At 36.4% G+C, this 26,024-nt stretch overlaps 1 protein-coding gene across 2 annotated transcripts in view; it reads right to left on the bottom strand.

The window, feature by feature from the left end:
* Ddr (discoidin domain-containing receptor 2) overlaps nt 1–26,024 on the bottom strand; it is a 67,946-nt gene that overhangs the window by 10,145 nt on the left and 31,777 nt on the right. For both annotated transcript variants that reach the window (XM_074099679.1, XM_074099684.1), the window contains exons 3-5: nt 18,099–18,204; nt 10,047–10,278; nt 8,524–8,671 (exon numbers count right to left, since the gene is read on the bottom strand). In XM_074099679.1, the coding sequence (XP_073955780.1) occupies nt 8,524–8,671; nt 10,047–10,278; nt 18,099–18,204 (486 nt within the window). The remainder of the gene's footprint in view (nt 1–8,523; nt 8,672–10,046; nt 10,279–18,098; nt 18,205–26,024) is intronic.

Here is a 26,024-nt window from a genome sequence, read left to right as displayed (position 1 = left end):
AAGATTTCATATTTCTAAGACTATCATTTGATTCGTTCTCTGTATTCTGTTTGGAAAGAGAAAGACGCTGATATTTTAAAGATTTCGCTACGATTATTAATTTATTTATTAAAAAAAAAGGGCATAACTCCAAAACTACCACACAATAGATCCATTACTTTTGTCTAGTCTCTATTGAAAAAAAAAGATCACGTAAATCTGACGTAGTCGTTGTCAAAATTATGACAGCTCCTTTTTCTGGTGAAAAAGGCAAAGGAAACATATCTATTCTGTGGTAGTTTTGGCAAATTTAGATATATTTTTGCAATTTTTTGCATTTTTTTAAATATGGAGAAATAAATTATAATAAATATTTTCCCATGTTAAGGAGGCAAAACTCTTCAGATTCCTGTAGTAATTTACAGGTGTTCAAAAAATTAAATCTTGTCAATTAGCTTCAGCAAACTTCAGTAAGCTAGTTGAGAAAGCAAGATAATAAAAACTTCTCCGACACAATATGATAACACATTATTCACTAAATCTGTAAACCGTAAGACCTAGCAGTTGAATTGTAATTCCAATTTTACACGGGAATTTCTAAGAATTACATCGTGTTCTTTTACGTTGTATAACAAAATATATAGAAAGAAAGAAAGAAGACATTTATTCACATTCACAAAGACACACAAATACAAAAATAAATAAAAATAAGAATAAACAACCTAAATAAAAGAAAACAAAAAAAACAAACATGAAAGTAGGTACATACACAAAAATAATTTCACGAGACACTATACCTAGAGCTAGTCCCAAAGTAAGTAAATATGGGTACTATGCAACGGATAAATATACTCGAAAGAGAGGTACCATCAGCCAAATAAGTGGTCTATCCATTTTCAAACAAGTTCCCATCAAATGAATATGTCGTTAAAATCGAACTTTCAAGTTGACAGACACGTCTATTGGCATTATTGTTTCATGAACTGCAAACGATTATCAGATTTAGGGTGGTAGACCACATATTTGGCTGATGGTACATATCAAACACCCAAGGACTGGAGAACAAACACCAAACATTCGTACAAATATCTACTATATGTGTATGAACACAATTTCAATGACGAACACTCTTTTAAAAAGAGCGTGTCTGTATTCTATAGACTTGCTCTTTGAGTTACTTGTGATTTTACACGTACAAACCCCGATTCCGAGGGAATATCAGGAAGAAAAGTACCAACATTTTATGCAATTCCGTACAGCCGTCTTGTCGATCAAAAACTCACAAATTTTTGAACTTAAATGTCAGTTGGATTAAGTGCCAGCTTTTCATTAGTTGCAAACATATAATGTGCTAAAACGTTCAGCTATAAATACATGTCCCTACTTATCGCTGATAACTTTCATAATATTATCATTCACACGTCATATTGAATACTTTGCCATGTTAATAAAAGCTGGGGTAAAAGGAAACATTACACCGTCAATTCCCTTTTTTGTTGTCACAATGACTGTAAAAACTCGACTACAGCGAGTCGTAATGTATGATGATATACAAGCTGTCAATTCAGTCGGTCATATCATATAATAACAAATTTATTATTTGTATATTTATTTCTTTATATAGGTACTTTAGAAGCGACAACAGCGCCAATAAAGCATTTGGCAATAGAAGACGCAATGAGAATAATAATATCGAGACATTGTGTTAAAAATAATGCACGGGTGGGATTAATCTGTTTAACACATGTTAAACATTTTAACAAGCTCCAAAACTGAGTTGGACCTAGGCTAGGATAACGCCCGCATGCTTCACTAACTATATGCAACAATTATATGTTAAAATATGAACTTATACAACGTTTCAAAAATACGTATCACACACTTATGCCGACGTAATAAAAAGGCCGTTGTAATTTTTCCGAGTGGTTTGAATACATACACATTTTTGCTCACGACCGTACATGATCCGCTATAGGTTGATTATATCGATTGAAATATATCTTTTAACCCCCGACACGAAAATAGGGGTTTTAAATTTGACGGTAATGTCTGTCTGTCTGTCAGTGGCATCGTAGCTCTCAAACAGATGGGCCGATTTCGATGCGGTTTGTTGTACGTGAAAGCGAGTTTCCGTGCGGTGGTTCTTTCTTAACTATGGTTCATTAAAATAGGTTCAGCCTTCTTAAGATTTTAAACTTGGAACTAATCTAAGTTTGTTAGGTTAGTTATGATTAAATAAAATATGCCAACAAAAGTAACGTTCATGAATTACCCAAAGAAACTGTTCAGGGTTATACATCATCATTCCAGCCTATATACGTCCCACTGCGGTGCACAGGCCACCTCTCAGAATGAGAGGGCTTGGGCCGTAGTTCCCACGCGGGCCCAGTGCGGATTGGGAACTTCCCACATACCATTGAATTACTTCACAGGTGTGCGCTGGTTTCCCCATGATGTTTTCCGTCACTGTAAAGCTCGTGGTAAATTTCAAATGTAACTTCGCACATGAATTTCTTTTTAGATTTCTTCACCGACCTTTCAACATTAATTGGAAATAATAAATCCTATAATATAATCGATACGGCCGCCTGCTAGATCGGTGAAGATACCACTTTATATTCACTTATTTAATAGAGTTAATGATATGTATGTAAAGCCGCAAAGTATTTTTACAACAAAAGAAATGCATTATATAATATATTATGTTACCATGTAGCGAGCCCATTAGTGGTGCCAGTGCACCGTGAAGGAATCGATATTTTACAATACAAAAAACGTGCTTAAAAGCGACTCGGGCTTGGCCGCCTTGTTTATCGGTGTTGCGATCACAACTTACTCGGAATCACTAAGCGAGAGGGACAAAAATATCACGGGAACCGCAGGCGTGGTAAGAGGATCGAATTCCAATGCGCTTACACACAGATTAATTGTTTTTAGGGTTCTGTACCTCTTGGGGCGAAAAAATTGCATATATTTATTTGACCAACCTTTTGCTTTGTTATTTATTATATTGCAAGTTGCCTTCAAATCACGCAAATTAAATTGCACCCACTTTGAGATCGGATTGACTCGAAAAGCAAAAAAAATCTTTCAGTCTACTCTTGACCACGGCCACTAATGTGGTCGAAACGTCGAGGTAAATATTACTCGTGTGTTTAGGGTGGTAAGTGATCTTTTTAACACAAAAATATTTTGCGGAACACATGTGGAATGTCTACACCGTCTAATGGTCAATTAAAAACGTCAAAAATCTTCATTTTTTAAAGATATTTACAAAAATGTTTCACTAATCGGTTTGACAAACAATAAAGTTATATTTGTACAAATAAACAATGCAACAATAGGTATTATCTATTAGTACTATTTAGTACTTTACCTCTTAAATAACATAACACGTAGGTATGTCATATGTTCCATCCAATGTGAGTGCAATTCAATACGTTTTATTTATATTCGACACACATAACTTAACACCTGTTAGGAATTCTTGCGCAAACCACCAGTGTTTTCATTCGTTTAACTAAACATTCGATTACAAAGCTCTGCAATCGTCTAAGGTTATTGTTGTAAAAACATAACCTACCATTCATTACTTTTGTATTAAATAAAAGGGACTAACTTTAATAGCTTTGTTAAGTTTGCTAAATAGTTTTGTTAAAATCTACTATCAAATGGCTTTCAACAATAATTATGTATAGCCAAAAAAATACCAGCTGGGCGGCATTTCCTCTTGTACCTACTCGTATGTATATTTGCTAAATTAAAATTACGTTTCAAATTCAAATTCAAAATTCAAATGATTTATTCAGTAAATAGGCCGCAATGGGCACTTTTACACATCATTTTTTTAAACTACCAGCGCTTTCGGAAAGACCATCATTGCCAAGAAGAATGCGCCGCAAGAAACTTGGCAGAAAGTAATTCAGTCATAAATTTTAAAATACGAACATCGCCACTATATTACATAGTATTGATTCTATTATTTGCGAGCTTTTATTTAAATTGCCTTGTTAGTTAGTGCTAATCAGACGTTGGAAAACATATTTCACCCACTTCCAGCGGTCGGAATGCAATAATTCGGTACCTATGTCCATTTAGATTGGATGACAAAGAACAAGCAAAAAACATACAGTCCAAAACAAAAATACAATTAAATAATTTTAGCAACACGCAGGTTTCTAATTCTAATACCAATTTGCAGCAAGGAAAGGTTAGAACAAACCCTTACACAACTGACAATAAGGTCTGTGTATTTTGAACAACTAGCTCTATGGATACTACCGAACTTGACTGTAAAAATGAAGCAGTTATAAAATATTTCTCATGCAAATCGATAAAAGATAAAACGCTATCTGGCTTACTGCAGACGGCAGATTGCTACAAAATATTTTAATAGCTGCCACACATGGCAACAAATGTTAGCATGTCGAATAAGAAAGATTTTACCGAGCAGTCTCGCTGTGTGGCCAAATAATTTGGACAATCTTCTAAATATAATACTTTACAGTTCGCAACTAAAGATTTAATACAAGGTTGCGTCCACCAGAGTGCGCGAGGATGCGTTGCTAGGGATGTGTTTGTCAGAAACCAATAAAACCCCTTCATTTACCCATCCTTGCTTAAGGCCGCTTAAGTGAAAAGCAGAGAGTGGTCTCAAAGGAAGATCAGCGCCGTTCGCAAGACCGGCAGATTGCTGATTTGGGACCATTTCGTGACATGTAACTTATTTTATTTTTTTCTCTTTTTTATTTTGTTCTCATGTTTGTCACGAATAAATATTTTCTTTCTTTCTTTCTTTCTTTCTTTCAGAGGGAGCGTTTCTATTGAATCATGACAAGCATTCCTCGCAGTACATCCTCGCACATCTCTGTTGGAAACGCTGCCTAAAGTCCACAAGATTGTCAGTATACTATAGCGCCAGAATAACACTGCTGATTTGGAGTGTGAAAGTAAAACTAAAATTAAGCCTAACCCTAACTATATTAGCATCAAGAATTAGCGAAATAAATTTAACTTCTTCGTAGAAAGCATTTAGTCCGTTACACCGTATAGGTACACTTGTTATGTATACATGACGTAAAATTACATACTTATTTTAGTTAAGAATCAATCTTGTCATTTAGTAGTTAATCCTAAGGAGTTAATTAACGTGTTACAAACGTGGAAATTATGCCGTTTTTTATTATTCCTTATCGAATAATCTATGCACTTTGGAGCTGGAAAAAATTAAAGAACATTATCGTTTCGAACGTATTATTTTACGCGACAACCCCATACTTAATGTGTGCTGTTTGCTAGATTTCCCACGATACAGTGAATATACTGAAAATGATTATATTATCATAAAAAATCTTAAATAAATAAACACTATATTTTTCTTTGATCAGTAGTGTTGTGTTATAGTAAAACTTTTTACACAATAATTTCTTTGTTTTTGTTCGTTTAAACTTTACCTAATGACAATGTTTATAATCCTGTCTGTCTGTCTATTGTTTTCAAGCCTAAACCACTGATGTAATTTGAGGAATTTCAGTAGAGATAGAGACATTGGGCAAAAAAAATATATAAAGATATTCTGGTAAATTGTACAATTTGAAGCGGATAGTCAAAATGCTGGTGGCTAGTAAGTTATTAAGATGTATACTTTAAAATAAGTAATTTTAGCATGAAAAGTTACTGATTATTTTACTTTATTGAAAATAATCGTCATCGTACCAAAATAATAAGTGATTTGACTTTTACTACTTTTATATCCAAAAGGCAAATTGTAAAAGAAACTAGCACACTGGCTTTTCAAGTTTAAAATATATACATTAAAAAAAAACTACATGGCCATACCTAGTAAAGTTTTAACACCTAAATGCGCAGCGAAAGCATTTGGCTTAGCCGTCAACCCGTCACCGCGTCATACTCTAATTCGCGTTAAAAACCAGCCACAATGTACCCTAGACGTGTGATTACATTTAACTCGAACCATTTTTGTTAATGGTTCCTCGCATGCACCAGACGCGATAACTTATTTCAAGGAACTCTTGTACCGTTTGCAAATTCCACTTTTAATTTATTCCTTTTCAACCGTTTGACGTTTGTATAGAACGTTAAATGCGGTTTTTTCCCATTTCTTGCCATAAAAGGATTATTCTACTTGTCTTTGCACATTTTCTTTTGTAAAAAACACATCATCGATCAAAATGGTACATACATACCTAGGTACAAATTGTGTTTTAAAATAGTACCTTAACCATTTAAAAGGTTTTGTAAAACCGCACATATCCATATTTATTGCCGTAAAACGCTCTGACCACATTGTTACTCGAATTACGGATACTTACCGTAGCAAAAAATATTTATCGTATTTTCCAATCACAATGCAGAAAATTGTCTTGAGGGTCGTGTTCCAAAATATGCATTCTAAGCAGAGTCGTCGGAAAAATTGTGTTCAAAGAAAAGTAGAATGAACCGAAAAAGTTCGATGTCGCGCTTATGCATATAGTAAATAAAGGATATGCAGTTCTGCAATGGGGGCAAAGACGCGGGCGCAAGCTTCTTATTCCATAACTATTGTGGTGTTAACCACCTGACGACCAGTGTCCTTTATAAAGGACATTAAACATTTGAACATTTAATTTTTGACATAAAGTTTAATTTTCATAAATCAAAAATTTTACTTGGTCGTCAGGAGGTTAAGCCGAGTTTAGACTTGCAAGAAAAATCGTGCTAGTTGCATTACATTGCGAGGCCGTAAAGCCACGGGTTTGTAATGGTCATTCGAGCGCCGCATTGTGATGCAACTTGCACGATTTTTCTTGCAAGTCTAAACTCGGCTTTTGGGTGGCTCCAATATGGCGTATTGCATGATAGCGTATTTTTTTGCATCCAAACTGAAGGGCGTTCATTAATAATGTGAGGCGCTTTTTCGACATTTCATGAGAGGTCGTAAGATTTGGCTTGAACCCACCTCAATCCGCCCCAATTTGAAGTGAGATTTTGTAAAAGCTACCTACTGTGCTACTTTGTGGTGTCCGCATATGCTAATACGATATAACCTCCTGGAGTCCTGACATTTTTTAACAAACTTAGCGTTTAAGACCTAGACGTGGACGGATGCTTTGTTATTTTGGATATTATTTCAAAATTCTAAGAATTCTTTATTCAATTAACAATTTGTACTTTATAAAGTACATTCTGGCGTTATTCTTCGTATTAATGAGTCCTTTATAAAGTACTAATACCTTTAAACGAGCAATTCTTGTATATATATATATATATATATATATATTACATATATATATTGGGGGATCTCGGAAACGTCTCCAACAATTTCGATGAAATTTGGTACGAGTATGTAAGGGTTTTCGGGGATTTAAAATCGATCTAGCTTGGTCTTATCTCTGTAAAAACGCTTCTTAACGATACTAAACATTTATTCGCAATTCGCATCAAAATTACAGAACATACACACTACACATATAATATATAATTTAAAAATAAAGCTAGTTTTTTTTTAACGAAATTGCGAAGCGATACCAACAGCATAATGTTGGCCGGTCGGCCGACGCTGGTCTTCCGCTGTGACCGCTTGGTAAATTTAAATGTGTTTCCACTCACAAGTTGTTGTAAACTCTTCGCTTTACAAATAATCTGTTCATCTAAATAATAATCCTAATCAAAGCAGCTAAAAAACAAATATAAATGTGAGCGTCAAATAATTGCAAGCGTTTAGACAGACCGTTTCAAAGAATCCAGAGGTGTTATTAGAGAGCCGATTGACGCCTCGCTCAACCCAATTATTACAGTCTGCGATACTCAAAGGTTAACGCCCATTAATGTGGATGTAATTAAAATTGTTTGCTCATCCGCGAATGCGTAATAAGTCAATAATAATTCCAGTGTACAAATGTCATCGGAAGGACTCTATGATAAATTCATCATAAGGTATGTCCATTGCTTCGTTGTTTTAATCCAAGTCAAGAAATTGTTTCAAGTCAATAAATTTCTACGCAAAGCTATACGCGGGGGGCGACACTAGCACAAACCGCCATAGAAATCATGTTAGTAACAAAACAACGTGATATTTACATCGATAGTAACGAGCTATATTTCCAAAAAAATAATTTATATAATATATTATGGCATCCTACGGACATTTAAGACACTCAAAAAAACTGATTACGGTTTTTACTAGTGCTGCACTCTGATGGCAGAAAATTGCAGTAATATTCCCTACTGACAGCATTGTGTGACAGACTGACAGTTGTCATATTGTTTATTATTTAGTGACGAGCATCACGGAATTAGATGGAACTGAGTTTGATCTCCAACCCCAGCTTAATTTTCTGTTGAATTCTTGTGTCATCTCATCTCTCATCCCACAAGTTTTTTTTTTTAAAGAATATGGACCTTAGCAGATTTTATGCTGGGGTGTGATTCTCTAAACGAACCTCCGCAGATTCAACGCGTCGCTCGGCAGACAATCACAATTTAGAGCATGAATCATACAACAAATGCAAGCAGTGACCTAAATTATTCATTAGAACCACTCACCGCTCCAATAGCATCCATACAGCTCGACCCTCATGCAGACAGTCCGCCGGTGGAAGCTGTAGGGGATCACGCGTATCTTAGAAGCCCATATCGGCGGCTCTAGATGGTTCTTCTTCTCTAGATACGTATTCGTATTGCCAGCCATTATCTGTAAAGGGACAAGCATATGAGAAATAACTTTGACAGAAAGTATACAATTAAAACTGTTGGCTGGCCACATCCCTGAACGCACCTGCAATGATAGGCCCAAACAACTACCCATTCGGTTACGTGGGATGACTTTCAAAGCAGACGTAGACCGAAAAGGAAATAGTGGAAATATCAAATCGGGTGGTAGGAAGATGAGGCCCATGACAGAAACGAAAGGCAGAAAAGGGGGAGGCTATATAAAATACAGAGTTCTCTTTATGACACGTCTTCTTTTTTTCTATATTAATCTCAAACAAATAGTTAAACAACTTCTTAAGAATTTAGTTTTTTTTTTTTGCTAATGTTTTGTAAAGGGTGGTTTCTGAATCGTAAGTAATTTGCGCTCTGAAATCATTTTGTTAGCTTTATTTAGCGAAAGAAGTATATTGTGAGGAAAATGTAACAATATTCTTTGATATCACGTATTGTAGAGTTAAAGCAGTTGATGGGTCAAGATTGAGACTGTTTGTGTTTGACTGTAAGACATTGAACTTGTGCGTAGACATGCATGCATACGTTTTGGCTGTTACCGACAAATTACATTAGAACGTGAAGGTCAACTTTCAAGTCAAGGAAACAATTCAATAAGCATTAGAATTTTAACAAGCTTTTCTTTAACTTGCAAGGTTCGTATGTAGGCTTTCTTTTTTATTATTTTGCAAACCGTTCTTCGACCACTTCCTTTATATCCGATTGAGCTGTGCCCTTAGTGTATGGCATCGACTTGAAACTTGATACCTAAGTGCAGTTTAGATGACAATACAAGTACAGTCAACAAAAATAACGTACAACAGCAAAAAAAATTTTTTCACATGATCTTATTTTCAGTACGGGTAGATATTTCAAACCGGAATTCTATTTGGCCAGTTACTTTTGAGAAACGTCACACAACAAGGCAAAGAAGTTATCAGAGGGCACATCAACAGAATAACGAAGGATGTTCACTAGACCGAGGACGTACTTCCCTTTACCGCTGCTACAGTAAAAGTACATTTTCCGGCAATATTGAAGTCTGACGGATTCACTTCCCAATGTAACTCTTAATATCCTGCTACAATATCGATTCGCAAACAGAAAAGTAGAGTTACCGTTTACACTATGCGCTCGGATAAATTAACAAACTAAAACTGCCATGAAATAAAAATAGAAACTATTGACGGAACAACCAGCTTCCGTGAGTTTTAAAAGCCTTTGCCGGTGCTCCGTCATAAAAGGTACACTAAAGTGTACCTTTCTACCGCCATCGATGATTTTGTTCTCATTGGCAGCACACTAGGTAAAGTTACAAAACGCTAGCCTGCTCTTCATTTTATCTATTTCACATGACATCTTACCTCCTTCTCATCAGCGCCTCTATACCGCACCCACTTGCCGAGCTTCGGCCGCCAGTACTCGATGACATAGGCCTCCGCGTACTCGGCGCCCTGGCCGTTCCCGAACCGGCCCTGCGTGCCCACGCCGGTCACGACGTGCACAGTCCGAAGGTCTATCTCCAGCCACTCGGTGGTCTCGGTCGTGATCTGGTTCTTGGGACACCAGGCGCCGCTCTTCTTCTCTTGGTTTAACCTGTGAATAGGGTTTCGTTTGAGGTTGGAAGACTTTATGTTAGAAAAATAAAATTGTGTACCAAAAAAAATTGCTAATTCGCTGACTGCACTGCTATAAAAAATTGGTCTCATGAGAAATGTCCGTACTAAAAAAGCATGTCAAATAATATTTATCTAATCGTCCATAAGCTAAGATTTTCTATATTTATTATGATGAAGTTATATTACGATGGTCATCTCGTAATGGTCGGCTCGTATACCACGCGTCATATAAATCTGCCTAAAAGTTCATTACTTAATACTCAGTTTTGATGCATTTTTGAGATACATTTTTGCAAGTTGTACCTATATGGCGGTGCTCGATTGACAACTGCAACACTCACAATGTAATATAACTTGCACGATTTTTTCTTGCAAATCTAAGCTGGGTTATGCCAAAAGTTTCACAGGTGTCACAGAAATCTTTACCACAGCGAGGCTGGTACTCGTATAGTTGAGTGCAAAAATATGGACTTATCTAACCCTTCAAAAATATGTACCACAGACTCTTATTCCGATGTAATAAGGCCGTGGTAACATATTTTTTAGTGGTTCGAATAGATACAAATTTTTGCACTTGATCGTACACGAATTAAAATTTATAGACGTTTCTTTATGTAAAAATTCTTTAGCTTCAGTAAAAAAAACAAATATGCAAAACTCGATAGCCTAATAAGTAATAAATAGCCTAGTCGACTTTTCCATAGCGAGCGGCGTGCCAACGTTAGTCTACTCTCTCAGCTACATGGCGATAGAAAATCCGCAGCGCACATAAATTAAATAGTAATAGCACCCTTATCTGAACCAGAAGGCCGCCGTTCAAACATCCCGCCACATTAACCAAGCATCTTTCGCAATGCACATTCCGTATTCGATATTCCATAACTCACCCGTAACCCGTATCGATTGTACATGTACAATATCGCGGCCCAGCACGACGGGCGAAATCGAAAACAGGAACGTCGGGACCATCAGCGGTAAGTTAACTGCGATGTAACAGCCTGGGGCGGCGTGCTACTACTGGGGAGTCTATTGCAAATGTGACATACTTTTTTCTTTTTTCATTTCATTAGTGGATTCAACTTCAAACTTTAGGGATCCTGGTCAGTTGGTCACTTTAGTAAAAAAATGGGGCTCAAAAGTCTACGAACAGCAAATGGAGTATATAATATAGATTCTACTTTACATTTATTCAACTGTTTACAGTAACCAGAGGGCTCCATCGTTCGCGGGGCCTTGGACACTTGCCTGCAGGAGCCCTGGGTAGCTCAGTGGGAAAGAAGGTCAAGAAGGGCCTGCTTATAATCCATTAGGTCAGGCTGTCATTAATTCGAATTATGGGGCTTTTCGAGTAATGCTTGCACCGAAGGGTTGCGGTCTATGTTTTGCTTATTTTTGATGACGTGGGGATGTAGAATAATATTTAAAAATAAACTTAGAGAGGATTAGAAAATATATATATGCGATTATACGTTACGACGTACGTCTCCCACGTACTCGTTAAATAAACTGATCAAAAATTAAATTGAAAAACGTCTGTGACCATTATAAAGGTACTTACTATTTTTTATTAAGAGACTCTTTGTGTGAACAAGTCGTTCCACCGTACTCATATAATAAAATAATAACAAGAAACGCTTAGCGAGAGCGTAAACTCTTGCTAAACTTCAGGATCATACGCAACAATCATGACTTAACACTTCGCTGCATCTGACGAACCAGCGCTGCATCACATCGGAATGCGTTGTTAATCTGAGTCGGCATTTAAAGGGCATTTATCATCGCATCATAGTCATTTCCAATCAGAGTTAATAACGCTATTGTAGGTCTCCTCGCGGTAATCGTTTCAGCCAATCAAACGGGAGGGCCGTCATTAGCTCTCATTGACGGCGCGGTCGTCAGGCGTCTCGTAATTGATAACATCGCAGTCAATATTTGCCTCGAGCTCGGCTACATTTGACGATGTTGTTCACTCTTGTTCTTGGTGAGAGTCATTCGTTTCGGATTCTATGTTTTTAGGTTACATAGCTTTTTGGCGATAAAATTCTATTTGGGAATCTTTGAATTGCACTGGCACGTTGGGCTTCTTTGTAAGTCGAGGCAAAGATTTCTTTACATTTTAGTACCTTGTCACTGTATGCTTTCAGTCAAGTCTACAAAAAATTTCAAACTCGAAGCGACGGTGATAAAGTAGTTAAGTGTTAACTTATCTTTGACCACGACTATACTGTTCAAATAATTTTAAAATATAACGGGCCATTGATAAAAACCCATTCGAAATGTCTACCAAATCGGTAAATGCAATAACATAAAATAAATCTATATGCAACAACAAAGCGAAACGAGTGAAACGTAAGCGAAAGCTGAAAAGCTCGAAGCTGAAGCTCAAAATTCCAGGCTCAAGGTTTGATAATGGAAAAGGGAGCGCAATATTTTGGGTGTTGCACTGATCGTATCAGAAACACGGTACTGCGATCCAAAAATCGTGCTAAGACAGCTTGCCTTAAATGGGACTTAGGGTCTTATCTTCTTTATTATTACACGCTATATATATATATAATATAGCGTGTAATAATAAAGAAGATAAGACCTATATATATATATATGAAGATAAGACCCTATTATTCCCTGCAAGAATTTTCGGTCCCAGTCCCATTTAAGGCAAGCTGTCTTGGCACGATATATATATATATATATATATATATAATGATATAGCAAATAGGTAAAATGATTCGCTTTATAATCATTTCATCTCGACAGCACTCAATTTATTAATGGCGAATACCGACATTTAAAGAAGAACCAACATGAAAGCCTACTATACTGGCTTAACTTCTGATCATTAAAATTAAATAGAAGGTATAGTTACCAAAATGCCGCGTGACGCGACACAAAATCATGACTAAAACTAGCACGACAGATGTCAAATTCAACGTTGGCTTGTCACTTACAATCTATTATCGATTGGTGTCGCTGTAGAAAAGCAAACTATGTGTACACTTTCTATAGACTGTCAGTCATTATGAAGATGCTTGTAAATTAATCCTCATAACAAGTACCTCAGTAAGAGATATACTTTTATTGCATGAGGATGACGGAAATGCAGTTGTTTGCCAAAACTTTGGGTGAAATTATAACATAGACAAAAGTAAAATTAATTTCTTTTTCGCTCTTACCGAAAAATTTATTCTACCTATAAAATAATATTTTATGGAAAAAGATTTGACTTTGTGTTTGTTAGTTTCTAATGGATAAAATCAAGAACTATCTGACCGATTTAAAAAAAAAATCCTTTCCCCCTTTAGAAAGCCACATTATAATAGAGCAACATAACCTATATTTTATCCCGGGAAAGTACAAAGTTCCCACTGTTCACAGATGGAGTTGCGTGCAACAACGAGCATTCTATGTATTTCAAATAAAATTCGCCTCGCAACAAAAGATCCTACTTATACACGAGCCTTAAATTGATGATATACTAAGTAAAATGAGTAAACTTTAACAAATTTTTATATCGCGGTTTGCGGATGGAAGGTTCGCATGCCATCAGATGTGACTCCGTAATAAATAGGTTAACTGTTTCGATAGCATTGACGACATCATAAAACTATAGGTAACGGCGGCGCTAGCAACGTACCGCGCAATCGACTATCGGAGCAAAAGTAAACCACAAAATATGTGACGGCTGTTGTATTGGAAAACCAAAATGTATGCATTTGAATTTTTATTAAAGGCTTCGTAATATGTTTATCGAAGTACCTATCTGTTTTATAATGATCAGTTGTTACGGGGTTGAACATACTTTTTTATATCATGAAAGTTGAAAAAGTGTGAAATGCTTGTGCTTTAATGACTTGATAGTAAACTGCTAGGTACACCTATTTGAAAGGAAAAGCTATAATGAAATCGATTTCATCTACAATTGTAACGTCATGAAAATTATAGAATTTACGGGTTATGGATACGTGGTAAAGACTCTGGTCAAATTTTGATTATCAGCATTTAAAATTTAATCAACTTCAACTGTCAATCTAAAAAAAATGACCTTTATTCAGACGTGTCCTAAATTTAGTACGTAAGGCCTTATGAAGTTAAACGGTTAAACCACTAAAGATCACACAGAAAACATCCAGGACAGACGACGGACAGACTGTTTCTCTATTAGGAATCCTTTGCGTAAGTAACTCGAAGGAAATTTAATTTAATTCTAGTTAAAAACATAGTTCCACGATAGCGCATTAACAGTATTTAAGGCGTGTCAGAAACTTAAGATTCAGAGGCCTGGGATTCGAACCCGGACCCGCCAGGCGATATCACTCGGTACCGTTTAACTTTGCATTCGATTTGCACATTCATTCCGCGCCTGCCTCCCTAAATGACTCGAACGTCCATTGGAACTTGAAAGGCTGCAAATACGACAGAGCTTGTGGTCGACTAATGAAAACAACATTCGATTCTGTTCTACCTGCTCGGTTGAACGGTATCGAGTGGCTCACAAAGTATTCAAAGCATTTGACTGCAAAGACTGTGTTTGTTGAATCGATTATCGATATATTTAACATTAAGTTACGCCAACGGCTTCGTCTCCTTTCAGAGCTCCCTATCCCGAGGAAATTTCGCAACATTTCAGCTTTGTAGCTAGATCCTCTGGCTAGATCCAACGGCTTAATGTTGAGGGTTGACAAGGTCAACGAAGTGGCACATTTCTTTTTACGTTTAAAGATTGTCTAAAAACGAAAAGCTTTTCCGTGCGTCGGAAGGGATTCGAACCTAGGAGATATAGGCGTACGCGCCAAATGTGCAGCACCCACTCGACACTTTGACCGCTTGTGTACGCCGATGGTGGCGTGGTACTAGGACTTGCAACTATCGTAAGTCACGACTCGTACTTCCTCCATTTAAAAAAAATATTAGTTTTGTACTGCTGATGAAAAACTAATATTATTGAAAATACAAACTGAAATATAGATGCACAAAAAAACCAGAAAAATAAGACCAGCGCTGGGAATCGAACCCAGGTCCTCGGCATTCCGTGCCGTGTGCTATACCGCTACACCACCGTTGGACAACGATACAGACACGAATTTCTCCTATGCACCTCATATCTCAGCTTGTGTTGTTTCTTATTTAGCCACTTAAGCAGCGACACTAGCGACATCTATGCCGTAGCCCTCATCGAGAAACTTTTCGGCACTCCATCGGAACTAACCGCTCACCCGGACAAGAAATATCGTTATTAATGGTAACAAAAAAAAAACAACAAAAAGTAACAAAAAATTTGGAATTGAAATAAAAAATACAAAAAGATTCCAAAAAACCAATCTCAACTAATATTATTAATATTGATGATATCTGTCTCCGGAACACTTCAATAACGGTCATCGAATTGCATTTAATTTGAAGAGTTTTATTGGCTTCCCATGCTGAAGCCCCAATAACATGCCCATGCATGAACTCTATCAACGAATGCATTGTACATGCGACCGTTTTACGTTCCACAGAAATGAATTGAAAGTTGAGAAAGTCTTATCAACTAGGTACCTAGAACTAATATTATCCAAGTCCGACATTCCAAAACTGAGCAAAGTTAGGTTAGGAAAAATATATTTTCACCTCAGCACCTCAAACAGGCAGGTTTTGCTATGAGATATCAGTGAGCAAAATCGCATTTTGCTCACTCCGTGAGACAAAGTAACTTTTTAATTATTTTTTTTAAATGCTGAGTACAGTGTTGGGTCTACTCACTGAATTCCAAATATTTGAACTTTACTTTGATCTGTCATTTCACTTCAACTCGAAAAAATCAAGAGATAGGATCAAATTTGTCGATTACAAACTTAAATTAAATTTTTGGTATTAAAAATATATCGAAATATTTCCAATGTAAATTTTCCCGATCTTTTAATAAAGTATGCAACCTCGTTACCAAAAATTTTTTTTTTTATAAAGTTCCGTATACTGCCTCTAAGTATAATTATTATTTGTTAAATAATGATTTTTTAACAAATCTATTTATGTTTATGTAATAGAAATCTTAATAAAAATCATATTTAAAGGTTTAATTGTTCAACCTTTTCAATTACCCCGAGAATGAGGCTTTTTGCATTAATAAAAATAAGTGTGACATAGTAAAATAAGTTAAGATTGCATGTTAGAATATGCGATTTGTATTGTAGCTACTGGACTCTTTTTATGTTTTAAATTAATTATGGATTTGGTAATAAAATTAATATATTGATTTATTTGTTTTGTAAAAAAGTTATGTGGTTTTAAATATGTACATTTAAATTATGTTCTCGCTGTTGAATTTGTTGTGTCACACGAGACCAGGTTTGGCATCTCGTGTATTTCAATCCCTTGCTGACTCAGGATTCTAACTAGAATCACTCGCTAACGCTCGTGATTCAATTATAGAATCCTTCGCTTACTCGGGATTCAAAATCAACACTCGCAACAAAAAACAACTTTGCTCTCTTGTTGCACAAATAACTATTAATGTAAATAAAACTTGACTAAAACCAAAGAGCAATAGATAAATCACGACGACTTCTATTTTGGAATAGAGCGGTACGTCGATCAATACTTATCGTACCTAATTTAATTTGACGTGACGTTTGACAACCAGATGGCCTAGTGGTTAGAGAACCTGATTACGAAGCTTTGAGGTCCCGGGTTCGATTCCCGTGTCGGGGCAGATATTTGTATGAAAAATACGAATGTTTGTCCTCGGGTCTTGGGTGTTTAATATGTATTTAATTATTATGTATTTAAATTTATTTATCCGTCGCTTAGTACCCATAACACAAGCTTTGCTAAGCTTGCTTTGGGACTAGGTCAATTGGTGTGATATAAAAAAAAATCGTATTCGTATAGACACGCTTTTGTCGACCGCAAATAAAACGGTAATACAGTCACTTGCATTAATATCTGCTACAGGTGCGCATGCTAAAATATCTGACACGTCCTACTGGCCCCAGAATAGAGTCGTATCTTATCAGATATTTATGCACACTTTGTAGTGTCATATATTGGTGCTGGAGCTGGTGAATAGAACATAATATAATTGATTTATTTGGTGTTAAAAAAGTTTGTACATTAAATATTAATCTAAATATAGCCGATGTCTGAATTTCTTCAGTCATGGCGCAGGTTTGGCTGGCGCTTCAGTCATGGTGACGTTTTAATATGACTGAACATACTTTACAATATTTGGGTTCAGCAACACCGAAAGCTAGCTTATTTGTCACCGAAGAAACTATAATCAATACAACATAGCTGTATTGGCGCGCTGTGTTGCCGTGTTCACTAGACTAGACCATGATACCTAAACCTACCACTCAAACAACATCTACATGCAAGTCCCATGTGGGCGATGTCCGAAACGTCTGTTCCGTTAATGGCCCTCGCAAAAGGTCTAGCAAGGGTGTTTTAAAGACATTTCAATATTTCTAGTCAGTATTTGAAACACACGAACGAATACGGTGTACTTTATGCCTGTATAATGGATTTAATAGGAATAAAGAAAAAAAAAACTAATGTTTTTTATTATTCTAAAGTAGTCATAAGAACTTCATAAAATAATTATAGACCTGAGTGCTGATGATATTAAAATAACTTTAAGACGATTTTTGGTATTTATTCAAACGGCGAGTAAAGCCTCATATCAGGAATCGATCCCATCAAAATTACCTCAAAACCAAGTTTAAATGACATCTGACCAACGTGCAACTTCCGCTACGCTACTGTGGCAGCATATTGACACATTCCGGATAGTATTAGCACGTATATGCAGAGGCTTACCTTCCATTTTGTGGTCCCACGTTTCCATCGTTGAACGACGAACTGGCGCTTAAGTCCTTGTCAGGGATGAGCCCGCTTTGCATACCCAGTGGCGCGATGCATTGAGCTGCAAACAAGGATACCATCATTCACGTGCAACTTTATTCACTAAAGCATTGCCAAATTATTATACGGTGTTTAATAATCTACCAGTATTGAGGTAAATGTACTTGGCATCTCTTGCAGAAACCATTTGGCTTGGGCTCTTATCAGAACGTAACGGGTGCTAGGTCGAGTATAAAACTATGGAATATTATAACGTAACCGTAATATCATAACCTTCGACGATTACTACTATACTGCTCAAAAGAAAATAAGAGCCACGTAAAGTTTATGGGTAAAAATAAATATAATTCTTTATAACATTCCTTATCTAAAAATGGTTTTAAAATACAACATAACACGCAGTACAAGCACTTTTAAATTAAATTAAATGTATTCAATTGAAAACGCATACATATTTTTTTATTTCATTTTACCGTTGAAATTCAAGTGGCCCTTATATTCTTTTGAGCAACTTTCAGTCTTACAATGTTGACTATTACCTATGTAAATCTGTTAGAATGTGAGAGCTAAGAGATAACATAGAGGCAAAACTATCAAAGCCTATAGGAACTTAAATCACCAAAAAAGTTTACCAGTGTATTTAATCTTTAGAAACCTTTAAAGTGTAAACAAAAAACATCTCCGTTTAGTTGACATGGAGCGATTTCGCTCTAAAATTACTGTTCAAAATTTAGAATTCCCTCGCCAGACGAGTTCCGAGTCGACCGGCTAAATTGTTAATACACCAGCCGAGACAAGGAGTTCCCCGACAATGCTCAGACTTCGTCACTCACCGTTGGGCCTGGAATAAATTAACTCGGCGAGGTAAACCACTTTTCGGTTGATCCATTTTGTAGCCGTTCGGATACGGAAAATGATCAGCTTAAATTCACGGCGTGAAAACTTGGTACCGTAAGTAGATTTAAGAGTTAGAAGAAATTCAGAGGTACAACGGGTAGTCCCTGAAGAGCAGTCGTCGTCAAGCTTCTTAAAGCACTTCGGGTGAGTGCTACCTGTCTGCAAAATTTTAGCTCTAGGCCGCATGGCTTATGAGAGCTGCTACTAAAAGCCTTACGGCGGAGTGAAAAGCATCGTTGGATTTTTTCTGGAACGATGCTAAGTAGACTGTGCTAGTGCTTTGTTTCAACGTGTAATTACTTATGAATGAACTACTTAGAATATCCTCAGTGTTGGGTAATTTAATTACAGTGTCCAATACTGCTTCCATGAAGTTAGACGGGTGTTATAGTTCACGTTCGAATAATTAGTATATCAGATCAGAGCAACTAATCAACTTAAAATTAACAGGAAACTGCAGTTTAGGTATTTACAAAACACTAAAAAAAATAGAAGTTTATTTCGGAGTTGCCACAAAAAGCATTCACATTATTCGCGTTCGTTCAAGACAGCGACAAATAACTTTATGTTTTCAAAATCCCAAGTTAGTCAATGTAGTTATAGCGTTCTTGTAGGTTGTAAATAAATTGGCTATCCTCCCAGATAACGTGCCTTCTTTTACGCTCTGCGGAGTTGCGGACTGTGGCGGTTAAAAAATAATTTGTCATGAACAATCTGACTTTCCAAAAACAGAGGCCATATTATCTAAAGCCCTCAAAATCATAATCGATTTTACAATTTACACTTTATTATGTCAAACGATGTATGATAAGAGTAGAAAGAGACTGAGCTCTGGGGACAGACAGACAATACAGCCTCGGGTCTCCAAAATAACAAATACATATCGGTGAACATAAAATTGGTACATACGTAGGTACTTCTACGCAACGGTTCTAAAAATGTTAGAAACTAAAATAAAAAGTTCCGTTACGTTAGGAGAGTTGTTTGAAACTTTTCAATTCGGCGGTTGACTGTGTTTTTAATTTGCAACTCTTCTAAAGTTAGCTTGATTAAACATAAATGGAAAATAAATCTTCAATTCCTTACAGATTGTACATTATAAACAGTAATAACGAATAAAGACATACTTTAGGCGATTTGGAAATTCTAATGATGCAATAGTAGGTATATCAATAATGACCAGATTCCTAAAAAAACTTGACTTAGCCAATTGGCATAAGAATAAATATGGGCCGTTAAGTTTTGCTAATCTACCTGATGGACTATTTAATCATTTTATTTTTATCTAGGACACTACCCACTTCTATGCTCGGTAAAAGTAATGTTCAATGAAAACAAATTGTCCAACAATATTGTATAAGTAAATGCCAACGCGGCTGCTTCCTTCAACTCGCATCGCCTTATGATAGGATCTTTAATTATTTAGTTTAGATTTATTTAATTTAGACTTACAGCCAAATGGATTTCAGTACTAGAAAAGTCAGTTTTTTTCTCTTGAAAATTTAATACGGCTAATATTGTGTATCATCTATCACTCAATTCCGAGTGATTAGCCAAGCAGTTTGCTAGCCGCTGTGTGGTAACTAAAAGCATCTTAAGTCCGGAGCATGCACAGCGTTCCACTTAACTATAGGTATCTAATTAACCGAGCAAAGGTAGCGCGGTGAAACTGTGCCAAAGCACATATTCCATAAACAATTTGCATGGGGCACGGGAACTTTGATGGCATTTCAGAGGCGGCCCTGGTGGCACGTAAATCATTTACGGAGATAGAGAACACCGCTGGCACATAGATTGGATAGGTAAGCGCATATAGGATTCTGAGAGGTTTTTGATAATGGTTCGTTCGATGGACATTGCTTCGTTTAAATTTTTAGAATGCAAATGTGATTTGACATGGTAACGTTTTTAGTTTTAATTGGGGTTGCCTTGTCTATTTTTTTTTACAAAATATAAATGCTTTTTAGATCCATTTCCGTTTACATATAAAAATAAACAAAGACCTTCATTTGACTTTGAAAACTATGACGTAGACGGTCCAAGTAGTACTTTCATCATCATCCCAGCCTATATATGTCCCACTGCTGGGCACAGGAATCCTCTCAGAATGAGAGGGCTTGGGCCGTAGTTCCCACGCGGCCAAGTAGTACTTCACTCTTCGTAAATTTGAATTCTTCATAATAGACGCATGGATTATACTATGGAATTCGATGTGGACCCGCAATCTGACATATGACACTGACATGTATCATTCTTGGCAGTTTACCACTTCACCACAGAATAAATAAATAAATGTAATGCACGTGCTCAACATACGCGTAAGTATATGAAATAAGCATTAATGCGGCAGGACGAGATTAAACTATGCAACTATGTCGTCATCAATCAAAATAGATTCCATAATTAATAAAAAAGTAATAAGTTTGTATGAGAAAATGTCGAAATTGGTTGGAAAAGCCAATTATTAGAATAATTGACTTTTCTATAAGTACAAAAATACTGAAAAAAAAACATCGGTATTTTATTTACAAACCCATTACTGTGCAAAGGAAATTTAATTACTAAAATGGTTTAAAAAAAACATTTGCGTCTCTAATTAACGCTGAAGATCAAAATATGTTTAACTATTCAACTTTATACCATAAATATCCGCAATGTTAATATTGCAAGCTAGACCGAACTTCAATCAATGCCACTGTCAAAGGGAGCTATGCTTTGAATCAACGCGACGGCACAACCACAGAGTTTCTTGCATTTTGAATATTCGTCGAGGGCTTATACCACGCTTATACCTAGTTAAATAGAATTTCTAATACATTTTCCATTTATGTGGACAAAATTGTGGCCAAAACCTGTACTTTGCTCGTACATCATTCAATAACTTAGTGACTAATGAGGTAACTTCTCTGAGCTCATCAACTCAATATTAGAAACGTATATACCAACTTCTTATTCGTGCCAGTCGTATTTATAAAATGACCGCAATTTGCTACCAATAAACTTCACAAATTAATACAAAAATGCTCAGTACTCTAGAAACAACTCCTATTTTTACGTCTAACTTCGCCAAAGCATTAACGTTAAAAACACTATTAAAATCGAAAAACAAAAATGTCGTATGGAAGTGTACTAAAAATAATGGTTTAAAAAGCTGCCTTTCGCACCCGTTCCGTTCGTTTATCGGTCGGGCCGTCAAAACGGCTTGTGTCACTGCGAAACGAGACGTGGTTGGACCGTGATGAGTGGCAACTTTTATAAATTGACAAGATTTAATTTTTTAACACCTGTAAATTACTACAGGAATCGAAAGAGTGTTGCCTCCTGAATATGGGAAAATATTTATTATAATTTAATTCTTCATATATAAAAAAATACAATAAATTGAAATAATATATCTGAATTTGCCAAAACTTTCAAAGAATGGATATATTTCCTGTGCTTCTTTTCACCAGAAAAAAGAGCTGTCATAATTTTGACAACGTCTACGTCAGATTTACGCTTTGGATTTACGTGACCCTTTTTTTAATAGAGACTAGACAAAAGTAATGGATTTATTGTGTGGTAGTTTTGCAGTTATGCCCTTTTAGAATAAGCACATCTTAATTTTTTTTTTAATAAATTAATTAATAATCGTAGCGAAATTATTAAAATATCAGCGTCTTTCTCTTTCCAAACAGAATACAGAGAACGAATCAAATTATAGTCTTAGAAATATGAAATCTTGTCAAATCAGACTCGCAAACCAGCTTGCCTTTTACACGTCAGCTTTCTCGTTCACTCTTTGGAAGATTGTTGATGGGAGGGTAACTCCGGCCGTCTATCGCGTGTAGTAATTTTAATTAGGTCTGTGTCCGTACGCTTCCATCCCCCATTTCGTTTCTGGACAGCCGGCCTTTTTAGCGTATTCAGAGCGTGAAAGGCTAACCAGTACTTAGACTATTCTTTCATTCGAATGCTTGACTACATTTCTTTCAATATTTAACGGTGCCTAAGCTACACCTAAGATAGGCAACCCAATAATGTAACTCCAGCTCGACCCTAGAGCGACCCTGGTCCCGAGGCAAGGTGTATTACGTATGTTGCTCGGGCAAACTTTGTTATCTAAACCGTACTCCCTACAAGCTTAATTCATGTCAGTGTCTGTGGGCACACAGCCATTTTACGCTATGCCAGAGCCCTCGGACATCAACGAATACGGGACCCCATTATAAAGGAAAAATAGATACCAAAAAACACAAGTTTTTGAAACCACAAATCAATAGAGACTAAGTCTGTTTGGACTACTGACTTCACGCTCTAGACAAAATTGGTGAAAACGTTTTACCTTTATGTATACAAACCACGTTAACACCGTTATGACAATCTAGTTTCTATAATATTCTTTAGGGCATTTTAAGCGAATGTTACACCATTTCAAGGAAGTCGTTAAAATCAAGTATCCTTGTACGGCAAAAGTTAAGAGGGTAACAGAAAGATATTCATCTTCAAGATCTATGGGCTTGGAATAAATAAGACAAGGCCTGAGGCGTTGTGTTACCTCATAATTTATACCTTCGCATAGGGAATACGAAAGCAAGACGCGTTCGGATTTATACAGTTTTATATAAAGTACAAAAAGTTTAATTAATATCACTTACAAGGAAAAGTACCGAACTGTCCGGCTCCGATTTGTTTTATTTTAATATATTAGTCTAAAATAGCTGATCCGTATTTTTGTAGCTGCCCAAACTCAACCTATTCGGAGAAATTGACCTCCAAAGTACTAAAAAGTGAGCCAACCCTTTAACTTCTGTAGAAAGTGCTGTAACACTTAAATTTTAGGAAGGGTTTTATTCTGTCGACGATTGCCACATGTTTTTTTTGCGAATTACACTTGATAACTTTAGTTTACTTTTGTATGTAGGAGCCTAGCTTATCTCTGGAACCAGTGAACTGATATTTATTTATTTATTTGTCAACAAAAAATTACAGTCAAAACAACAAGGCGCTGTAAAATTCAAATTATACAAAACAAAAAGACATATAAAAACACAAAAATTACATACAAAAAAAAACTTATTATGGACTTTTGAAAGTCGTCTTCGTCGCTACCCTAAAACGACGGAACACCACACCCTCCGGCCAGAAGTCGGAGCACAGGAACATCGGGTGATATAGGTACTTACATCAAAAGTGCCTACGAATAATTTTTATTCTCAGATAATAGTTTTGAACGTATTCAGTATTAATATTGAGCAAAAACACCAAAGTTGTCTAGGGAAAATGAGTATGCCAATACTTTTTTTGATAGAAGCTACACTAAATATTTCTGATTTATAGGTAGAGTCTACGATTCGTCCCGGGAACGTGCAAAGTTCCCGCAGGACGCAGGCAAAGTTGCGGGCAACTAGTATCTTTCTTACCTAAAACTACAAATGCGAAAGTGTGTGAGTAATGAGTATGTTACTCCTTCACGCTAAAAAGGCTGGCTGGACGGATTTAGTGGGTTGATGTATTTTTTTTACTTTTTTATGTGATTCTGTATGTGGCACCGTAGCTCTTAAGCGGGTGGACCGATTTAAATGCGTTTTTTTTATTTGAAAGTAGGTTTTCTAGAGATAGTTCTTAGACATGATTCATCAAAATCGATTTAGCCGTTTTTGAGATATTGAACTTTGTATGGCATATCGCTTCGGTTCATCGCACTTCTCTGTTTGCGCTGCCTTAAGCTCAGGATTTATCAGGTCAGTAAACGACCAAAACAAACAATGGGCCCCCGTAAGACTAACACGAGCACTTGACACAAGAATTTGACTGCGACGCTTAAACCCAGGGGCTGTAGTCAAAGCGCTTTTACAACAATTTCATTGCAAGATGTAGTAGTTAAACACAATATTCCCGGGCGGAAACGAAACGGCTCCATATTTAGCATTCTCGAATAAACCCGCTAATTATTAATTATGATTAGGGCGTGCTCCGCGACAGGCGCACACATCCACCCAGGGCTACCAATTAAAGGCCACTTGCAGCACGAAAATCTAATCTGGTTTAAGATTGACAGTTCCACATATTTCGACGCTGCTAAACTGAACTTAAAACTAGGTTTATTTTTTGCTCCAACACGGCCTTATTATATCATTCGTCTTTATTTTTTACAAGCTTTTATTTAGTTTCACCTGTCCCGTTGTCTGTCCGTCTGTCTGTAATCAAATGTTGCAAGTTAAATTTGACCAACTTCCAGTAGTCAGATTGACTTGAAATTTGGAATGCTTATGTAAATCGCGTGACAATACAATAATCTAGTAGTGACATCCTGGTAGTCCAGCCAGGAACATCTCCGCAGGACGGAAGTCTTCAACGGTTAATAGCATCGACTTGAAATTTGGTATGCAAATGTAGTATGGGTGACACTGCAAGTACAGTCAGCAAAAAAAGCTTGTATTAATAATAAAAAAAAGATGGTCAGGTTATTTTTAAAATGGTTTGTCCTGGCTGATTGCTCTATCAACGCACAGCTTTTTACACATGTAATACTAATAAGATTAGTACAGCGTTAAAAGTAAGTTAAAAACGTACTTCACACGTGTAGCGTAACAGATTGGACGCGAATTGAACACCAGTGTCTGACAGCCGCTATAATATAATATACTAGCTGTTGCCCGCGACTCCGTCCGCGTAGTATTCGTTTATCGCTATCCCGGAGGAACTAGACATTTTTCCGGGATAAAAAACTATCCTATGCCCTTCCCGGGGACTTAAACTATCTGTATACAAAATTTTATCCAAATCGGTTCAGCGATTTAGACGTGATTGAGTTACAATCATCTAAACATCCAAACATCTTCACTGTGCCTACGAACCGAGATCTTATTGTCTAGCATACTTGGAATTATAGTCATTTTCTCCACTTTTACTGTCACACGATGTTAGGATACGGGTAGAAAGAGGTGGTAAATGTGTCGAAAATACAAACTGAGACATGGATGCACAGAAAAACCAGAAAAT

The sequence above is a fragment of the Choristoneura fumiferana genome, chromosome Z, assembly GCF_025370935.1.
Source record: "Choristoneura fumiferana chromosome Z, NRCan_CFum_1, whole genome shotgun sequence".
NCBI classification, from domain to species: domain Eukaryota; kingdom Metazoa; phylum Arthropoda; class Insecta; order Lepidoptera; family Tortricidae; genus Choristoneura; species Choristoneura fumiferana.
Note: the sequence above shows the minus strand (reverse complement) of the source record. Positions and strands in the feature narration are given on the sequence as shown.